At 36.3% G+C, this 21,805-nt stretch overlaps 3 protein-coding genes, 1 long non-coding RNA gene and 1 other non-coding gene across 8 annotated transcripts in view; 2 read left to right on the top strand and 3 right to left on the bottom strand.

The window, feature by feature from the left end:
* Window positions 1-872: 872 nt before the first annotated feature.
* LOC108258028 (alpha-1-antitrypsin homolog) lies at window positions 873-4,143 on the bottom strand. Its single transcript, NM_001329249.1, is given in 5 exon segments — window positions 873-1,340; window positions 1,432-1,579; window positions 1,655-1,925; window positions 2,008-2,682; window positions 4,074-4,143. Coding segments are annotated over 4 exon segments (1,278 nt in total). The 5' UTR covers window positions 2,675-2,682; window positions 4,074-4,143; the 3' UTR covers window positions 873-1,148.
* Window positions 4,144-6,300: 2,157 nt separating this feature from the next.
* Window positions 6,301-21,805, bottom strand: part of psmc6 (proteasome 26S subunit, ATPase 6) — a 270,786-nt gene continuing 255,281 nt past the window's right edge. The window contains exon 15 of the mRNA XM_053675883.1: window positions 6,301-6,312. The gene's annotated coding sequence lies outside the window, so the exon portion shown is untranslated. The remainder of the gene's footprint in view (window positions 6,313-21,805) is intronic.
* LOC124626332 (small Cajal body-specific RNA 13) lies at window positions 8,343-8,612 on the bottom strand. Its single transcript, XR_006981091.1, has one exon. It is a non-coding gene; the product is annotated as a small Cajal body-specific RNA 13 (non-coding RNA).
* glrx5 (glutaredoxin 5 homolog (S. cerevisiae)) lies at window positions 9,369-16,973 on the top strand. Of its 4 annotated transcripts, XR_008393464.1 has the most exons (4): window positions 9,369-10,040; window positions 13,958-14,133; window positions 14,183-14,243; window positions 14,335-16,973. XR_008393464.1 is itself a non-coding variant. In XM_053675889.1 (3 exons), exons 1-2 carry the CDS (start codon window positions 9,737-9,739, stop codon window positions 14,128-14,130), a joined length of 477 nt encoding a protein of 158 aa, XP_053531864.1. In that variant the 5' UTR covers window positions 9,369-9,736; the 3' UTR covers window positions 14,131-14,139; window positions 14,183-16,973. The 4 variants fall into 4 exon arrangements, 3 of the variants coding, with proteins under 3 accessions (XP_053531864.1, XP_053531865.1, XP_017311750.1); XM_053675889.1 differs by having other exon boundaries at window positions 13,958-14,139; window positions 14,183-16,973; XM_053675890.1 differs by having other exon boundaries at window positions 14,183-16,973.
* On the top strand, window positions 17,338-21,116 carry LOC108258032 (uncharacterized). Its single transcript, XR_001810599.3, has 2 exons — window positions 17,338-17,818; window positions 19,108-21,116. It is a non-coding gene; the product is annotated as an uncharacterized LOC108258032 (long non-coding RNA).

Below are 21,805 nucleotides of genomic sequence, written 5' to 3' on the forward strand. Positions count from 1 at the left end.
CAAAGATCTCAATCCAATCCAGCATCTGTGGGATGTTCTGGACAAACAAGTCGGATCCACGGAGGCCCCACCTCACAACTTACAGGACTTAAAGGATCTGTTTGGCGGCACAAGGGGAACCTACATAATATTCTGCAGGTGGTTTTAATGTTATGACTATATATATATACAGGATAACTGTACAGATAATTTATTTACTGTATTTCCTCATCTCATGCTCAAATAAATCTCTGGCTAAGCCACAGGAGATATGCCTCTGTTTATTTTGGCAACTACCCGAGCAGCACATAGCCTACGCCTACAGTCTGAGTAATGATGTGCTAACTCAACTCTGAAACCACAACAGGAAAGCAGAAGGTTCTTATACAACATGTCAGTAGGGTTTCAGTAATCAAACATTCTTATTTGAACAGGTTTTATTTGCCAATACCTGGAATACAGGGTTCACAGATCTGTCCGATTTCCTGGTTATTGCAGCAAACCTTAGTAGGTATAGTATTGTAGATCTGAGAATTCCAACTCTCAGAAAAAGAAACCCATTTCTTAAAGGAGAAAATGACACGAGTATAGAAATGCTCGGTACCAGGAACCTGGATTTAAACTTTCATTTCCTTTGGCTGTCTTTTATGTCATGTGCCGTGTAAAATTAGCATTTGGTGTAACAGTCATTAATAAAAGCCTCTATTTTAAAGATATGTGGTGTTTTATATGATTTTTCAGAACCGACATGATGTGAATATTGTAGTTTTTAATTATCAGGTGCTTGAATAAAAAATGATTGAGTAATATGGGGTTATGGGTTTCATCTCTCTGACTACAAAAGTAGATAAGCGAATAATAACTTAAATTACAAAAGCAAACAATGAGTCACATTAATTTGTAAATGTTTATTGCAATTCATCCTAGTAAGTGTTGTTAAATCTGTACTCTGTGTTAATCAGAAACATTAAGATACAGGCGACGTACAGGTTTAAATAAAAACCTCTTTTTCTTCTCTGGGTCTCTTTTTGTTTGTACGGTGATCGTTACTCTACAAGTGAAAGGAGCCGTGATGTATTTCTGTAAATCCAATCCTGATAAGAAAGTGCTGACTGCTAAATTCCTGCTCTTCACTCATACTGTGTTCTCGATTGGATGAGATCTGACTGCTACTGTTCAGTAGGGTTGGTGATCTTGCCTAGGAAGAGGATGCTCTTGGTGCTGTCCTCCACAATGAAGACCAGGAAGGGTCTGTTGAGTTTAAAGGTGTCTGGCAGAGACATGGGCATGATCTCTATAGTGGTGACAGCAGCTGCTTCAGTTCCTTTCTCGTCGACCTTGAGGACTGCCTGGTGGAGAACCTGTGGAGAAGTTTCACACATGCATGAGAGGTCTTGTCAAAAACTCTTGTGTCTTGTGTAGAAGGATTAACCCTCTGATTTCTTGACATACCTTCGAAACCTTCAGTTTGGTCTCCTCACTTATCCTTGAGAAGTCTGCCTTGTCAGAGAATGCATCAACTATACCGAGTTCCTTCAAGATGTCCCCAAGGCAGGAGGAGGCAGAGATGGAGAACTTGGGCAGGTACACATCCACAGAGCTGAAGAATAGAAATGTTGTTAGAGAATGGTGTAATAGATTAGAGAGTTTGGAGAAAACAGGTTTTTTTTTTTACCTTCTGTGCAGTTTGTCATGCCAGTATTTGAGGCCTTCCTTGCTGAGGTGTTTCTCCACCTCCTCCAGCTTTCCCTCATTAGGCAGAACGATCAACAGGGAGGTGTTGCCTTTGTAGGGCAGCCGGATGACAGAGGTGAAGTTATCCCAATCCTGGTAGAAGTCATAGCGTCCGGTTCTTTTCATGAAGTCCACAGTCACCTTGGTGTTCTCGTCCACGTGGAAGTCAGCTTTGTGAGTTAGTTCTTCTTCAAAGGGCTTCTCCCATTTACCTAAGAAGATTCAAAGGTTTAAGATTTGGTATTTATGCAGTAATTGATCTAAGAAAGTAGTATTTTTTTTGCGAGAATATACCTCTGAAATAGATGTAGTTGAGGAGCACAATGACGGTATCTGCATCCAGGGTCTTGACCATGTCAGTGATGGTGTCCTTGGTCTTCTTGGCGATGAACTTGTTGACCTCTTTAACAGCAGCTTCAGGTTTGGAAAAGTCCACAGTGAAGGCCTCTGCACGGTAGAAGTGCTGAAGATCCTTCAGAAACTTATCGACAGGTTTGAAGCCTTCTCGGATAGCCAGACCACCTCCTGTCTCCAGCAGCACACCCTCCTTGTGGTCCAATATGTGCAGCAGGTGCTCATAGGCTTCATTGACCTGATCCTCTGTGAAGGAACTGTAGCCCAGAATGTTGAAGATTTGTGAGTGGGTCTCATCCTTGGCACCCAGAGCCAGCGTGGACAGAGCCAGTGAGATGCTCAGCGGAGAGAAGAAGATGTTCTTGCCTTTAGCGTCAGCTTGTTGGGAGAGCTTATTGTACAGGGTGAAGGCGAAGTCAGCGTTTTGAGATGAGAGTGTTTGGGATGAACAGTTTTTTCCACTGGGGTGGGGTTCATTCTTGTCATGGTGGAGATGGTGATGGTGATCGGCTGAATGTTCTCCATGATCGTGGCCCTCATGGTGGTCAGCCAAGGCCACCATCAGCAGGAGGGCAAAGGTCAAACAGTACTGTATCTTTCTGCACATTTTAAAACCTGGACAGAGGAATGAAATTAAACTTTGTGTATGTTAGAGAAAGTATATTCTTTTCTTAGTGGAAAAAGGTCTGTCTATCAACAGAGAAATCAGAATCGTTAATAATCCAGAGACTCCACAGGGTTTGATTTAGATATTATTAAGGTTCAGGATGGAATCGGACACATTCTTGACATTATTAGGAAGAAAGTGCTTCATTTGTTTATCAGAATCCTCAATCACACACTGATATCTAGCGTGGATGACTCACATCTCTATTCATCAGCATAAAACCAAAACTGTGTTTATGGATCTCTAACAGTAACATCATGTGTACTCTAAAACCAACAGCAGACCTGCAGTATAACCACACCTTGTTACACACTCTACTTCAGTTTATTTTATTCTTCTTTTTTTTTTATTGGAATTTTTTTTTTTTTTTTTTTTTTTTACATTTTATTGAATATAAACCAGGAGCAATCAGGCAGGTAGCCCTGCTGAAAAAAACAATAGAAACCATCACAGTAATGTTAATGGTTTCCACAACAAATACCATTACAAACATGTAAAAAGGTTTTTTTTTTGTTGTTTTTTTTTTGTTTTTTTTTAACCCTTTAACCCTGGAAAAAAAGGGTTTTAACCCTTAAAACCATTACCATTATTGCTCCTTAATGGTATCTACTAGATATAACATGGCACCAGTAGAATGCAACAAATTACCAGTAGAGACCCACAGGGACCATTACAGCTTCCATTTAAAACAATATAATCCCCATTAAAACCAATACTAATTCTATGAGGGTTTCTATTGAGTTTTTTTCTCAGCAGGGAGGAGTTGAACTGAACTGAAGCACATACATCTGCTGCTGTGTTATCGACGTAGCAGTGAAAACTAACCCCGTGTTTAAAGATGTCTAAACATAATAGTAAAAAAACAATAAACAAACAAACAAACAAACAAAAACAATAGTGGACTCAGTACTGAGCTCTGTTGCACACTGTATATTGTATAACGTCATTATTTATTGATGAACTAAATGTTGGGCCACTGCTATTCCTACCATTTTTATTCATAAGCCCAGTTCATATATGTATATATTTATTTATTTTTATTATGTACATATATTTTATTTTGTATCTTCCTTTGTTATTTTAGTTTTCTTCAACCGCTATTAAATCTTATACTTATTTACCAGAATTAGATATATACTTATATAAAGCTTATACTTATTCACCAGAATTAGATAACTGAAATAACTCCACTGCAAACAAATCATTATAATAAATATTAATATCATTTTTCTAATGCTAGGCTAACTTTCATCTTGCTTTCCCACAAAGCGTATAAATGAGTCAGTTTTGGGCAAATCTAAAACAAATTTTGAATCTTCCAGTCTTCTAAACTACTCACCACCGGTGTCCTGTCCAATAGGAGACACGCAGCATGGATTTCCTCCAGTTTATATCCTCACCATCAGCCAGACTCGCCCGATCACTCATTAACCAGCTAGCTAACATTACGTTGTGTAGTCCAATCAGCCACGGCGCGGTGATGCAACATGTTTACAGTCAAGTCAGGACATTTTTCAGCTTCTACACTGAAGTGGCACAAATCCTTTCACTAATAAGAAACTTTCACCATTTATAGGTAGTGAAGTTAATATCTGAGCTTAAAACGCCAAGTAATTGAATAATACGTCATAAGTATGATACGCATTCTGAAAATCAATGTTCAGTTTAATTTCAGTTATAATTCCACATAAAGCGTGAGGACAAAAAAAATGCATATAAACCCAATATAAAAATAAAACCAGGATGAAAATGCAGTTTCACTGCTACTTTATTTTCACAGAAAGTACCGCTTGTAGAAATTCAAACTCTATAAAACTTCACAACAAAAGGCTGTACAGCTTCAAACACCCTCCTGTAATGGTTTCTGAAACAGTTTACACTTATTATTATTATTATTATTATTATTATTATTATTATTATTATTAAATACTTTACTTGTAGACGTATATGAATTTTAGAGCGTGTCCAAAAAGTCAGGAACCAATGGGGATCTGCTGAGCAGAGAAGATGAGGAAGTGTGTACAGGTCAACATGTAGAGCTGTAAATAATAAATATATAAATGAAGTATGTGTAGTTTTACTCTCATTAGTTCCTGATTTTTCAGTTTTCGGACACGCTAGAGATTAACGCATGACGGGTTGATGGTGTGAAGAAGGCCAGTTAGATTTTAAGACTCATTCTTAGTAGAATTAAGCAGGAAACACTGACACACACACACACACACACACACACACACACACACACACACACACACACACACACACAGGGTTTTTATTTCTTCCAAACTATGCAAGAAGTTGGAACACTCAGTGTAACTGTTACATGTATTTTTTCTTTTTATAAATACAGTGAGATTACAGGGACTGTGGGCGTAACTCTAAACTTAACCTTTAACCTCTTCACTTTAACCTCAATCCCACTGTAAAATGCTGCTAAACTTCATTCTCATGCTAAAGACGAAGCGTTTTACAAGCCGAAGCACATGTTGTGCAGAAAGAGCAAACCGTTATCCTCAGGACTGCAGAGCTTTAACTAAATGGAGTTGATGATCTTTAATATTTTAAAAAAATAAATAAAATCCAAAACATTTTAAATCATTTGTCTGAAGTGATGAATTATAATATTAGCACACATCTCCAAAAACCTTTTTTGTTTTTCATGTACAGTATCATATTCAAGTCTTTAATATTCTCTGAAACACCTTTAAAACATTTTGATTTTTTTTGTCCTTTATTGCTACATTAGAAAGGATAGAAAGATTTCCATACTGCTGAAGGTTCATGGTGGTTATTAGTGTCAAGGTGTTAAACAAAAATTCTGCAGTAACCGTTCAGGAATTATAGATGTTTTTTACCATCCGTTTTCACAGGCTCAAAAGTAATTGGACAAACAAACAATTGTAAATATAAAGATCATTTTTCATACTTGAACGCGAATTCTTCGCAGCAGCATCTGCCTGAAATCTGAACCCACGGACATCAGCGTGTTTCCTTCCTCGAGATGCTTTTTAACCTGAATCTACCCGTTTTAATCTCACAACTCCATCACATCATAAAAACAAAGATTATGCCTGCTTTATTTTTCCCCATCAGAGTTTATTTTAAAACATTGTTGTACTATCTTTATCAACATGCAGGTTTATTTGTGGAGATTTTGCACAAAGTTTAGGTTTAAAACTGAAAAGTTCATGTTGGTGCAAACATCCAAACTCCATTCGTATTTATTTTCCTGTTGAGAGCCATCGATCTCTCTTTGACCCGGCGCGACCGAGCGAACGGCAAACAGCAGGAAACGCTCTTCTGAGAAATCAGCGATGTCCTAAAACCCACGCTACAGTTCCAGACCAGATATATTTCACATCAGAATTTCATTTCTACATTTATTTGCATAGCATTTAAAACAATAAACAATCTTTCCCTTTAATGTTCCTGTTAAATTAAAATTCTAATATCTTACTGGACCATGCAGATGTACAGTATTTAAATGAAATATGAGTGCGGAGTTTAGACTCGTGGGCGAGACTTTTAGGAGTCAAAGTGCTGTTTATTTAAACAACGACAACAATCTGAGGTTTTACAAACCCTGGATAAGAGTCAGAGTCAGTGAGGAAGTGTGTAAAGTGACGTATAAATACCGCCATCTTTCTCCGGAACCTTCTTGCTCTGGAGTTCTGTTCGGATCAGCGCTGGTTCTGAAGGAAGATAATCAACTGGCAAAACTCAACAAAGCACCTGTGCTCAGTGGAAATCCACTGATTTGAATCGTCCTGTGGCTTCACGCTATTAATTACATCTGATAACATTAGCAAACGCTAATGAGAGGAATTTTAGGAACCAGTTCAGCCGTCTAGAAGCTATCAGATAGAAACAAGACAGTTGAGTAAAAGCTGCTATTTGGACCCGTTCTGGACCACACCTCTGTCCATGATGGCATGAACGACTTGGGTCTGACATTGAGGTGGAAGGGGAGTTTGTAATCCTGCGACACTGAGCAGTGTTTTTGGTTGTAAATTGCCCCTGTGATTAAAATGAAACACACAGACGTGTGTTCAGTCTGATTTTGTTTTCAGATAACTGCAGATAAATAAAACACATTTAAAAGGAACTGTTGATGTGTTATTGTTCACTAAACTGATTTTTTATTTGGTCTGGGTCGCATGACATTGGACTGAGTGTAATGTGGTCCGTTACCTAAAACAAAAATGGCGTCCCGCCCACATTTAGTTTCATTTGGCTGATGATTTATTGTTAATTTTATTTATCTTTTTAGAACTAAAGCAGGATATGACTGATCAGGTGATGATTAAAAAGGTTTTACTCCAGCTCTCAGATTAGTGTTGCTGGGATCTGAACCAACAACCTTCAGGTCAGAAGCACAAAGCTTTAAAGCCCCGAGCGATCGCTTGTCCTCGTCCACGTGAGCGTTACTTATAGACTATACAGAGGCACAAAAACATTCAAATGCTTAATACAGAAAAGCATCACTGTTTGTTCCACCATCTTGGAAAAGTCAGGACACACGACGGAGTTTTTAAAAAGGCCACGTTTTCCCTTTATAAGATTTATACACTTTACAGATTTAAAAGACAGCATGTATGGAATGTATTGAAAAGATTGAAATGATGCGTTTTCAGGGACGTCAGGGGCAGAAATGGACAAGAACAAAAACCACGTTTCACTTTCATATTTAATTTAATCTGATTATAGTGAAATCGCTACGACATGACCACACGCGTGAGTCTCGAGTTCATCTAATGCAGCATGAAACTTTTACAATTGAGCCTTATTTACATATACTTTGCATAAAACACTAATTTATATAGGTGGTGTGACAGAGTGACAATAATAAAAGTTAACAATTTATCAGAGATTGCAGGAAAAATACATTCCATCTGTCTGGAACTGTTTATTTAAATATCCAACATCTATTCATTATAATTCTCTCATTATATAATTCAAAATCATTTTGCTTTAAATAACAACAACAACAAAGGTGTTTATATTTGTATTTACACCCCCCATTATTTTTAAAACCCTAAATCAAAATAATACAATAAAATAATAAACATCTTGTTTGTCTTTTATTTGCTGCACACATTTAATAAAGCTGATGAAATGAAATTAAAATATCCTAATAATAAATCTAAAACATTACCATTGCGCCCTCTTGTGGATGTAGAGATATCATTTCTAAATTTCTCCACATTACACACTGATTTAATTAAAATCTAAATTTCTCTCTTTTTCTAAAGAAATCGAAATATTCAAGTTTTTCACACAATTTCTGCAAACATAAAATACAGGTAAAAATGCCTAATGATACAGAACTCCTGGATTGAAAATTATATTATTTATATTTATATATAAATAAAATAAATGTAAAATATTATCCTGAGATAATCAGTACTAAGTTTGTAAAATGTATAATCTCAGTCAAATTCTTTTCCTTCCCAGCTTCATCAACTTGTTTTATTGATTTAAACTGTCCAACACTAAAGGTCCAGCAGGAGACGCGAGTGTACAGCATGTTACACCAGCACTTTCACCTAGAGAGAGAGAGAGAGAGAGAGAGAGAGAGAGAGAGAGAGAGAGAGAGAGAGAGAGAGAGCAGTGTGTCAGTGTGAAGTGTCTAAAAGGTGAGCTCTTCCTCACAGACAATATCTCACTGCACTGCGTTTCTGTGCCTGTGTGTGGATGAGTAACGGTACGGGGAGAACCGTCACCTCCGTGGAACAAACAGGGTTCGAGTGTCAGAAAAATATCGCACGGAAAAACTCCAGTGCTCTAGAAGCTCCGCCTTTTCTTCTTCTGTTCCTCTCAGCAGTCCTGCAAGATCACGGCCACAAGACAGGACCGGAACAGGAGCAGGAGCTGCGCACACACACACTCACTCTCACCCACCCCTGTTTACACTCCTCACACACAGGATTTTTATTGAGTAACTGAATGAAAGTTAGAGTGTGTGTAACAGTTGCTTTCATTCAGTTGCTTTATTTTCAGTAACTAATCAATAAAACAGTTTCCATCACACGACTCTGCTGTTTTTTAGGTTTGCTGAAGAAAGTAAAAGTGTTGTGATCATATTTGATACATTTTCTTTTAAGTATTAACTGCTGATCTATTTATTTCAATTTAGTTAATGTATTTAATTTGTTTATTTGTTCCAGTTTATTTAAATGTAGTTTGTGTAATTTTATTTAATTCTAGTTATTTTAACTAATTAACAATTTTAGGTTAGTAATTTAAACAATGCTGTTTATTCTCTTATTTATTTTAATAAAAAGGATTTGTTTAGTAAAATATATTCAATATTAGTTATCAGTAAAATCGAACAAACACGCTACAGTTACACAAACTGGGTTTTAATCTGTCTAAAGTGATTTACAGAAATCACGCAGTACTGCAGTTTAAAACTACACAGAAACATGCAGAATATTTATATAACAATAATATCAGAAATATAGATTTTAAAATAATAACAAATAAAAATGTAATACCTGTTCAACTCCGAAATCGCGTTAGCGGTAATATAACCCGGATGAAGTATAAAATGAACCGGAAGTCATATTTTTATAACCGGAATCACTTGCTTCGTGCTTTTATTTATTTATTTTTTCAAATATCAACAAGGCGAATCTGGTTAAAATATTGTGACATTTTTTTAATATTTACAGCAATGTAGTGTTAAATATATTCGCGATCGTATGTTATATTCGTTAAATGACATAAAAGAGAAAAATAATGTGATAAAACGGTGAATTACCGCAGTGTTAATCCGATTAGATCAGACAACCGCACGGTCCCGTTATGATTGACGTTTAGGTTAGCCAATTAGAAAGACGCACATGACTACGTAAACCAATAAGAGTGTGGCTTTGTGTTTAAGGGCGGAGCTTAGTGTACTCGTCTCATAGGGAAAGTCTGCTCGTGTCTCAGAAGAACAAACTTCATCGTAAACCTCCCAATTTTCTGAATTTCTCGGGCAAACTCCGTGTATAGAGAATGAATAATATGTTAAACAGCGTGTTGAGACAGACCGCGCGATCAGTGCGGGGTATTTCCCTGACACAGAGGCACAGCGGGCGGCTCGGGGCCGCAGGCGCGCGCTGGATGTGCTCCTCATCCTCAGAAGTGTTGAAGAACGTGGAGCAGATTGTGAAGAAGGACAAAGTGGTGGTGTTCATGAAGGGAACTCCAGCGCAGCCCATGTGCGGCTTTAGCAACGCTGTGGTGCAGATCCTCAGGATGCACGGGGTGGAGAAGTACACCGCTTACAACGTGCTGGAGAACCAGGAGCTCAGACAAGGTCAGCACACACACACACACACACACACACACACACACACACTGTGCAGAAGTACACTGCTTACAACGTGCTGGAGAACCAGGAGCTCAGACAAGGTCAGCACACACACACACATTGTGGAAGAGTACTCTGCTTACAATGTGCACAAAGTTTACACACTCTAAAGAGGAAAAAACAGAAATAAACAACGTTTAATGTTTCTTTCTTTTCAAAAACTGTTTTCATTTAATAAAATGAAGAGATCCTGTGCCTGTCCTCACCTCTGACCTTTACTCCTCCCGAAACTCTTCAGACTTTCCCTCATGCTTTCTGGATCTTTTATTATCTTTTGTATTTATGATTTTATAAATGATATTTGCACCATTTTTCTTTTTTTATGAAAGGTAAGACTGAATGTGCCTTAAAATGTCATAATAGCTGTGTTTACATGTACAACAATAATCCACTCTTAATCTGATTAAGACAATACTCTAATTAAGAAACTACCATGTAAACAGCAATTTTTACTTACCTTAATCTAATTAAGGTCATACTCGAATTAAGCTCTAATGGAATTAAGACAGGTGGAGAACTCCTGTTTTAGTCACATTATGGATGTGTATTACAGACATGTAAACACCTTAATCACATTGTTATCTTAATCAGAGTAAGGTCAATAATTAGATTACTGCTGTCCATGTAAACGTAGTCATTGTGTAACTGAAAAAGAATGAGAAATATTACATATTTTATCCCCACACACACACACGCTATGGGTCAAAGGTTTGTGGACACTCGACTGAAATGTTTCTCATGATGTTAAAAACCTTTTGATCTGAAGGTGTGAGATTAAATGTGTGAAATCGGTGTTGTAGATAAAAATATAATCGTGCCGATGTATTTATTTCTTTCATTAGAAAACTAACATTTTATTTACAAAAAACACTTTATTTAAATGGACGACTCGGAGGGAAATATTCTGAAAAGCAGGAGATGAGTGTGCAGCGTCGGTGTGAACTCCTTTAATACTGTTTAAAATCATCTCAGGGAAATTCCTCAAGAAATAACGTGAGAAAATGCCAAGAATACACTTCTGGAACATTCTCTGCAAAAAGGGCGTCGACTCTGAAGATGATAAAAATATTAAATTATTTTGATTTTTTTATCAAAACATAATTCCCATAGTTCCATTTGTGTTCCTCCAGAGTTTTGATGACTTCATGATGATGATGATGATGATTATTATTATTATTATTATTATTATTATTATTATTATAAAATGTGTGGAGGGGGAATTAAAATGAGTGTGTGTAAAATTTTGACCGGTAGTGTAAGTGTACTCAAAAAAACTTCATATTAACTTCATTTTAAAATAAAATATCACATGAAAATAGATTTTATTAGGATTATCTCAATTAAATTGTGTTGCAAAAATGTTTTAGTAAAATTGAGGGGAACATGTGCTGAAAACACCTTTTTATTATGTTAAAAACTGTGTAAAAAAAAAAACACAACACGTTATTATACTACACTAGAGGATTACATTTTATTCCACATGAATTATCCTGTAAATCATTTTTGATTATGAAATTAAAAATACTGGTTACTCTGATTGACGCAAACCAATTACACCACCTGACCATGTCGCCTCTACAGTCAACAGTGTTTTTATTTATTTCAATGCAGAATGAATAATAAACTGTCCCACAACTTGTATATTAAACCCTCCGATTAAGTTGGGAAAAAAGTTATATCCATAATATGGCTCAAAATGACTTCCGCAGATTAAATACACAAGAAATATTTGCATACAAGTTCATGACTCTAAATGAGGAAAATCAAAAAAATTCTTAGAGAAAAAGCGAGATTGACCGTTATTTCAGACATCTCAAATGTGGAAACGGATCAGACTGACTCTAACGTAATCGGAAGGTTAAGTTCAGTTAACATGGAGTTCATTTCAAGCGTACGTGAATACAGGGGGTCCAAAAAGTCTCCATACGTACTGTAGGGGAAATAAACACTTTTTAACAAACATTAGTTACAAAACATCCTCTACATGATTGGCATTTCTTTATAAACACACACGGAGTTGTCTCTCCTGCTCATGAACTTCACCACACCGGTACCGGCAGCAGACGAGACGAGAGGACCGCCTTTTACAATTATCTACCAATCACTGTGTTAGGTCTCTTGTTGCCAAGCGGAAATCCTGATTAAATTAAATCATGATTTTCAGTTCATAACACTTGAAATCTTTACTATCTTAATAAATAAGTTAAACTTATCATTTTGATTTAGGAGTCACGTAATGTTTAGTCATGATTACTTGATTGTTTAAGTAAAGATGACATCAGGGTTTAGTGAACATTATTAAATTACATAGATATATAAAATTATATTAAATATATATTCTTCAAATGTTGTTAATGTAATACAAATATGGATTAGAGCTAAACATTTCAAAAACACCAAGGTCGTGCAGCGTAATTATTTTAGCTATGTGGAAAAAAACATCACTTTTTAAAGAAAAATATAACATTGAACATTTGAAAAATAATTCCACATAGTGAATTAGTTTATATTACATCTTCAGTCAGCATCATAAACTTCTGATATTGGACAAAATTGGCCCCTGACTGAAAGGCTTGTAATAGGAGTCAAGTGGTGTAACCGGTTACACCATGTGACATTTAAATGCCGTTCTCGTGGACCCCTGTGTAAGAACATGGCCTTGGTGTGAATATTAAAATGTAATTTTGTTTATTTTTTATAATTATGATGTATTCCTGGGGTCATACTGCTGGACCTGTAAACCCATGACTATACCCTAAACATGTCGAATTACAGTAACTCACATTTTAGAGTCAGTAACCTGTGCATGCAGCAGTTAGGGTCATCAGGTGTCCTTCTCTGTGATAATTTCCTGTCACATGCTCGTCTCGTACAATACTAATAAAATGGCTCCTTGAACGGTTACACCACCTTAAAATTCAGAACAATGGTGTTCCTTTACTTTTATTTACTATTAAATAGTTCTAATGTAAGATTAGGCCAAACTAGCTGATGGGGTGTTTTATTGAGAATGGTGGGTTAGAGGTTAGCATGATTGGCATCTTTAAAGTAAGTGTGTGTGTGTGTGTGTGTGTGTGTGTGTGTGTGTGTGTGTGAGATAGATAGATAGATAGATAGATAGATAGATAGATAGATAGATAGATAGATAGATGGGTTAGCACCCCGTCCAGGGTAAGACAACAACCGATAAGTTGAGATACTGTACAGTGCAAGTGGATCACGTTAATGCTACGTGAATAGATCACACTCGCGCTACATAACTCGGACTAGTAGATTAGACACTCGTTTAAAATTAAATTAAGCATCAAAATTACACAGATGATTTGGAGCCTGGCAGATTGCTGTGTTTATTCAGACTGTGATAATTACGTGTGTGTGTGTGTGTGTGTGTGTGTGTGTGTGTGTGTGTGTGTGTGTGTGTGTGTGTGTGTGTAAGTAATCTTCTCAATGTTGTGGATTTGAACTCTTCTCCAGCGAACAGCACGACTCTCTACTAATCTGATTGCAGGCTGGTGGGCGTGGCCTCTCCATGTTTATCAGTTGTGTACAAATGTGAGAGGGCGTTTACGTTAACTTCTCTCTCTCACACACACACACACAACAGGGCATTGTTCACATCTCTATAAACTACATGCAGTGTCATGTTGTTTAATAATATAGTGTAATAAGTCTGTGTGTGCGTGTGTGTATGCAGTATATACTATATAACTGTTAATTATACATTTCATTTAAAATTAAAATAACAACAACGTCCTGAATGATTCGTTTTACTCCGAGCCATTTGTTTGTGTATTAAGTGAAATGAAAGCTGAATAATTTTAAATATAATAATTTTATATTTGTTGTTGTTTGTCCCGGTTCAGGTGTGAAGACGTTCTCCAACTGGCCCACGATTCCTCAGGTGTTCTTTAACGGAGAGTTCGTGGGTGGATGTGACATCTTACTGCAGATGCATCAGAGCGGAGACCTGGTGGAGGAACTGGACAAACTGGGCATCAGATCAGCGCTGCTCGACACACAAACACCCTCCAAATAGAGTGTGTGTGTGTGTGTGTGTGTGTGCTGTACAATCATGAGAGAGACGGAGGGTGTGTGTGTGTGTGTGTGTGTGTGTGTGTGTGTGCTGTACAATCATGAGAGAGACGGAGGGTGTGTGTGTGTGTGTGTGTGTGTGTGTGTGTGTGTGTGTGTGTGTGTGTGTGTGCGCTGTACAATCATGAGAGAGACGGAGGGTGTGTGTGTGTGTGTGTGTGTGTGTGTACTTTATCAGTAAAATATATCAAATAAAATAAAAATGCCTTCTATTTGTCTGATTCTGTAAATGTAAAAATTAGTGAATAAATTTCTACAAAAATAAGATTGATTGATTAAAATTTAAGACAAATTATATGTAAATATTATAAAGTGGTAAATTAAAGTCCATTTTAAATATAAATTAACATTTGACTTTTTTTTTCTAATATGTTAAATATTTATGTATAGAGAATATTTCCTTTATAAATACACAGATCTTTTACTCATTCTTTAATTAATGTCTAAATGTAAAATGAAACTTAAATTACTATAAATGTTTTATTAAAGGAACATTACAATTAAGAAATATTTCAGCAAATAACCCCAAATGGACATTAAGAATGTTCTGTGACCCAGAGCCTTCGCCATCCAGCATGTTTTTAAATTCCAGATGTGTAATTTAGATCTGTAACATCTGGACATGTTACGATGTCAGTAACGTAAATTCCGTTTTACGAGTCAATGCAATGGATTGCTTTAAGTTTCTTTTTTGAAAATTTAAAGAGAAGTAAGAAGTTAACGGTGTGATCATGTACAGTGTAATATTACAGTTTAAATGAATTAAACAACAAAAAAAAGAGCCCATTTGTAAATCAAGCGAACCCCATATGGGGTCACGACCCCTGGATTGTGAATTCTTTTACATCATGAATAATACAGGATGTCCCAAAAGTCTCCACACATTCTGTAGAGTTCTGTGTTTGCCAGCACCGCATCAGCTGTGCCTTCATCAGTGGATGTTGGTGGACGTCCACGTCTTCTCAACACTTCCAGTCTTTTTGAATTTGTATCGTGTGGGATGTCCTCGCTGTGTTTCCTGTTAAAGTCCATCGCAAGCTTGCGACAGCTTCCTGATCCAGCTGTGGGAATGATTTCAATACCTTCTTCTTTTGTCAAAGGCTGTCTACATATCTATATTTGGAAGACATTTTGCTAAAGTGTTCGGTTCCTCAGGGTATGCAGATGTTTGGGACACCCTGTAGCAAAGAGTAAAAATTTACTGGTCATATCGGGACAGTATTACAACTCAAAAATATTTAAACTATGTATCAGTGCAGGTAACTTTGATTCAAATCAATTTAACGTTGTCCCAGAGCAGCGGTACAGAAATATATAAATTCAGGATAGAGATGTTAAATGTATGAATTTATCTCTAATAAGCAGCCAGAGGCGACGATGGTGAGGAAAAACTCCCTGAGACGATATGAGGAGGAAACCTCGAGAGGAACCGGACTCAGAAGGAAACCTAGGTTTTGGTTTCTCATTTTCACTACACAGAAGTGTGTTGTATTGCTAGCTAATCTCTTCTATAAAATCACTTTTGTTTTTTAAATGAAAAAAATACATAGAGAATTTATGAATGTACAACACCAAAAAAAAAAAAAAAAACTACAGAGCAGATTTTTATGGACTCGGAGAGTGAGACATTGTTTTTAATTGAAATGAAAAATGCATCATATTAAAAATAGTTTTTCTTTCAATTGTTTTGTAACATTTATGACTACAAAATAAAAATATGGATATTGGATGATAAAAATCATGCAATAAAAACAGATACACAACTGATGCAATTAAAAATGGAAAAAATAATAAGTGAATTAAAATAATAAATTAAAAACATGTATGATACTGAGCTTTAGCTGCGAGACTCTAGACAACACAAACACTTCATTAACCACAATCCTTCACTTCTGCCTCTTCAGTTTGTTGCTTAGGAACCATTCATACTCTGACCTGCGAGTCCTCTCAGCAGAATCTGCACACTCCTTCACTGTAGTCTGTTTCACACCCAGGCTGTGATTCAGGACGCGACCGGGTGGAGAGGAAAAGAAGATAAAACGGTCACAATAAATCATTAAAATATCGACAGAGTAGACGTGCGATCAATAACAAGTGCTTTTAGATATACTTGGAAGACCATCCCTGTTGCCATGGCAACTTAAAATGCAACAGATGCTCTAAGGAGGGAAGGTTTGTTTTCTCTTCAGGGTGTTTGACGTCCTCGTTGTGATTTGGGACGCAGCCGGCTGGTCAAATGACCTTTAATTAAGACCAGCTTTAAAAGGGAAAACGAACCGATGTGTAGAAAAGTCAAGATGTCTGGACATGAAGTCTCCTTATCATGCTGCCTACAGAGGGAACGGATCTCAGTGGAGAAGCAGGTAAACATTTTTATTCATAATAAAACATTTTTGAATTTATCACAATAGATAAGAGATAAGAGCGGATAAAAACAAACAAAACAATACATAAGATAAAATAATTTCTGTGGTTTATCAGAGGTAAACTCAGTGCTGCAGACACCTCCACATCCACCTGACGTAAAACAGGACGTCTGAGCGTTTGTGTCCCTCAGAGGCCGAGATCTCGCTCTCCTCATGCTGTACCAGGTAAAAAAGAAATAAATTAAAAAGTAAAGCAGCTCAATTCCTTATGAAAAATAACATTAAGAGGAATAATAATAATTCCTCCACATGACATTTATTGTATATACCGACTTTTAAAAAATGAATGTAATTAAATAGTTGTGTGTAATGCTGTACACAGATGTGTGTGTGTTTCAGTGACGTGCGGTGAGGTTCGTGGCTGGGGAGGCACTGACTCTTTCAAAATCAGAGTTACAAATATATGAATTCAACACAGTAGAATAAATTCACCATTCAACTGGCTGCTTGCACACTGACTACTGGTTATGTTTCATATCCCATATCAGCATTCTTTACACACACATGGGTAAGGTACATATTTGGCCCAAGAAGAAGGTTTAATTTATAGCGGCTCAGAGAGAGAGAGCATTTGCTCTGCACCCTCCGTGTGTTCTTAATTTGCCATCACAATTCCACAATTCATGCTCATTCAATATAAATGAAAGTATATACAGTCCACAACAAAAACACAATGTAGTTTTAATCTTTAAAATAACTTCATTTTTTCTTATCTTGTTTTATATAATTTTTTACTTATTATTAAAAAAAGGCTGGTCTTTTATTTTTAATCGTGGGCTGTACAGCAGTGTATGCATGGTCTTACCGTTACTGGTCCGTCATTACTCACATCATCAAATCCCAAAAACACCTCCCTCACCTCACAGGACACCTCACTTCAGGCCACAGAACACAAAATGAAAACAAATATGGCTGCATTAATCTCCTTTTTTATATAATTTCTAATCTCTGCATTTATAAACTTTATTACACGCACACTCACAGCCGCGTTGGTATAAAATGCTCCGGGAGGTTTAGTAAAACATTTAACATTTAGTAAACATTAAGATTCACACTCAGAGTTGCGCAATACCTTCAGTGTTTGTTATTAAACACTCAGAGTCAAAGTACAGTTCAGAATCACAGTCCACATCGTTCTTCAACAACTTCATCACCTAAAACCAGGACATAATGATGCTCCGGCAGTTTATTCCTCCTAAAAAACATGTGAGTTTACTGTTCGTTTATCAGCTAGGTGTACAGCTTTACTCCTCCTCATTTAACCTTAGCTCTGAACATGCGTAACACAATACATGTTGAAATAATGATATATTGTATTTACTAATAGTAATATTATAGTATATCATTACAATATGGGTGTAGGTAGTATAGTACTTAAATTATACACACTTTTTAAGAGCAATGTACTACTACAGTACATACTAACATACATAACAAACAATAATAACAGTCCACAGTACAGCACTTCTAGTAAAACATAAATTCCTCATACAATAGTTGAGTTGTATGTGTAGTTCTGTTGCATACTATTAAACATACTACACTACAATATAGTACAAGTGGTAGATATAGTAGATATAATGTATAGAGTGTTACAGTACTCTACCTGTAGTATAGTAGATGTGTGTATAGTGTTACAGTACTCTACCTGTAGTATAGTAGATGTGTGTATAGTGTTACAGTACTCTACCTGTAGTATAGTAGATATAATGTATAGAGTGTTACAGTACTCTACCTGTAGTATAGTAGATATAATGTATAGAGTGTTAAAGTACTCTACCTGTAGTATAGTGGATGTGTGTATAGTGTTACAGTACTCTACCTGTAGTATAGTAGATGTGTGTATAGTGTTACAGTACTCTACCTGTAGTATAGTAGATGTGTGTATAGTGTTACAGTACTCTACCTGTAGTATAGTAGATATAATGTATAGAGTGTTAAAGTACTCTACCTGTAGTATAGTGGATGTGTGTATAGTGTTACAGTACTCTACCTGTAATATAGTAGATGTGTGTATAGAGTGTTACAGTACTGTACCTGTAGTATAGTAGATATAATGTATAGTGTTACAGTACTCTACCTGTAGTACAGTAGATGTGTGTATAGAGTGTTACAGTACTCTACCTGTAGTATAGTAGATGTGTGTATAGAGTGTTACAGTACTCTACCTGTAATATAGTAGATGTGTGTATAGTGTTACAGTACTCTACCTGTAGTATAGTAGATGTGTGTATAGTGTTACAGTACTCTACCTGTAGTATAGTAGATGTGTGTATAGTGTTACAGTACTCTACCTGTAGTATAGTAGATGTGTGTATAGAGTGTTACAGTACTCTACCTGTAGTATAGTAGATATAATGTATAGAGCGTTACAGTACTCTACCTGTAGTATAGTAGATATAATATGTGTGCATGTAGAGTATGTGGTGTTATTATTAGTATCACACATTAACGCGAATTCGACAGTTATGATACTCAGTGTTACTCTTCTGCAGAGAGGCTTTAGGAGGCGATTGTTCACTCCTCGTCACAGGAACATGCTAAATCATGCCGTTGGTCACGATGAGCCACCGAAACAGAAGAGCGAGAGCCGAGAAGAGTCCATCCTGGCGTTCCTTGGGATCGCTTGCACCGTCCTGAATCTCCTCGTCATCATATTCGTCTACATCTACACCTCCCTGTGAGTGAGGGATTCTCTCAGCTTACGCTGATAGTCTGGAGACAGCCTGGACTTTAGATTGAGTCGAAAGTTAATGTGTGAGATGTTATGTATAAACTCTGATTTGCATTTTAGATTGGGATTTTTGTAGATTTTAACAAAAAATTATACTGCTAAAAAAACAACAACTATTAAATATATAAAAGTCTTTTAGATTTTTCTAGCGCTTGACAGACATGCTAATAATCATCTGTATATTATTAGAAATCTGTTCTTGGGTGAGAATCACATGAAACCCGCATCATCACAGCGAGAGAGGAATACATTTACAAACTGTTCTTCCTGTAAGTGATTAAAAGAGAACAAATGATATAACATCTATACTATATACCAATACACTGTTTGATCTAATTTAATGTCAGCTAAGTGCGAAATGACTAAATGTAAAAGTTAAAATGATAATAATTTTCTTGTAAAACAAGGAAATTGTTTATTTACAATAAAATATTACCTGCACTTTCTCTCCCCAATCACCCATTTTTTTACATTATGATTGTGATAAATCATCATAATAATTAATGAAATTTTAATAATAATTCATGGGTTTTTCACCTTCATAATTTCACTTATGTACTTTTTTAATTGTAAATCTGTTACGTACAGACTCCAACAGGAAGCAAGTGCAGGTGCAAGTATTTATTTAAAACTAAAGTCAGTGTACAAGAAACAGGAAACGAGGTCCAAACATTCAACTAGAACAGGACCTGGAAACACTATCACATGGCACACTTGCCTAGAACCGAGGCATGAAACCAGAGCAGGGCATGGACACACTACCGCGTGGCACCATTACACGTTTAACTCCTTTAAACCTTCAATACTGCGCCAAGTGCGAGGTAACGTGAGGGGTTTAAATAACTAATGTCATTTACCTTAAACGCTGACAGCTGGTAACAACCGAGACGCGCCCTCGAATATCCACCAATAACTAAACAAGGCGGAGACAAAACAGAAGCAAACGCCCATGGCCATTGTAAACAAAGTCTCCATGGTTCCTATGTAACCCGCGAGCATGTGCTCGCTCTGGTTCGTACACGCACGCGCCCTCCGGCTTTCCGTGAACATCGCCGCCACAGCGCCATCTGCCAGCGAGATCGTGACAAAATCCAATATTGTAATAATGTACTTTTTGTGACAGGATTTGGTGTATTACAGGTTACAAATACTAAGTATAGTCAAAAAAATTCATTTAACATCATTTAAATAAATAAAATATTGTATAAAATGTTTTATGTGTTTTAGGCAAACTGTACCTTTTGTATCTATACTTTTACAAAAAAAAAAAAAAAAAACCCTGTATTTTTTATATTGTGTGACAAATCTTCATCGTTTCTTTCAGTTTTAAATAATAATGTAATCATGTTTGTTTTTTCCTCGAATTAGAGACCGAACCGGTCCTGTAACAAACAGCAAACATTGGAACTGGAAATGTTTATATATATATATATATATACATGTTTGCTGCTTGTTACAGGACCGGTTCGGTCTCTAATTCGAGGAAAAAACAAACATGATTACATTATTATTTAAAACTGAAAGAAACGATGAAGATTTGTCACACAGATAAACTACTAATAGAATAATGATAAAGAGATATAAATGTACTTGCGTGTATACTGTATGTAGCGTCTTATACAGAGTCACACTGTATGATATTTGGTTGAGGACACACACAATCACACACACACACACACACACACACACACACACAGAGAGGTGTTAATGAAACACTGTCTTAGTTAATTGAAAGCTCTGCATGAATAAACACAAACTCCTAATGCTCAACTCTGCTGATCTCTGGAGTCCATTTCCTTCTGTTCCTTTATTTATTTATTTATTTATTTATTATTTAAGTCTTTTTTTTCACTCTAGAAGTTAATAAGAATAAAAGTGCAGCTTGTTTTGTTACCCAGAAACCCCAAAGTGTGACTGAAAGCCAACTGGAGCAAATAATCAGCTGACACTCATCTGACAGAAGCGTGACTGAAGAACCCGAGTCACTGCAGAACAGTGACGTAGAGCGTGAAAGAAGAGAATGAGGGAATATAAGAACGCAAAGAACACTACACATACACAGACACGGTTTATACTTCTTCAATAAAATATATCCCCGAAAAATAAAACAGTGGAACTTCAGCGTAGATGAGATGTTAGAGCTTTCACTGAGACTGTGACCTGAGGAACAATAACAGAGTCATGTCGTTTGATGGGAAACCTTTGTTTAATAGAGATAAATTGTTGATCTGGTCATGTTTTACATGATTATAATGTTGTTTTATATATATATATATATATATATATATATATATATATATATATATATATATATATATATATATATATATATATACAGTACGTAGTCAGAACACCTGTATGACTTCGGTGCTTGTGTTTGAGAGAGGAAATGTTCAGAGCTTCTGCTGATGTGAAGTCTTTCAGCACTCTGAAGGTATCGGAGCAGAACCTCGAGGTCC

The sequence above is a fragment of the Ictalurus punctatus genome, chromosome 25, assembly GCF_001660625.3.
Source record: "Ictalurus punctatus breed USDA103 chromosome 25, Coco_2.0, whole genome shotgun sequence".
NCBI lineage: Eukaryota > Metazoa > Chordata > Actinopteri > Siluriformes > Ictaluridae > Ictalurus > Ictalurus punctatus.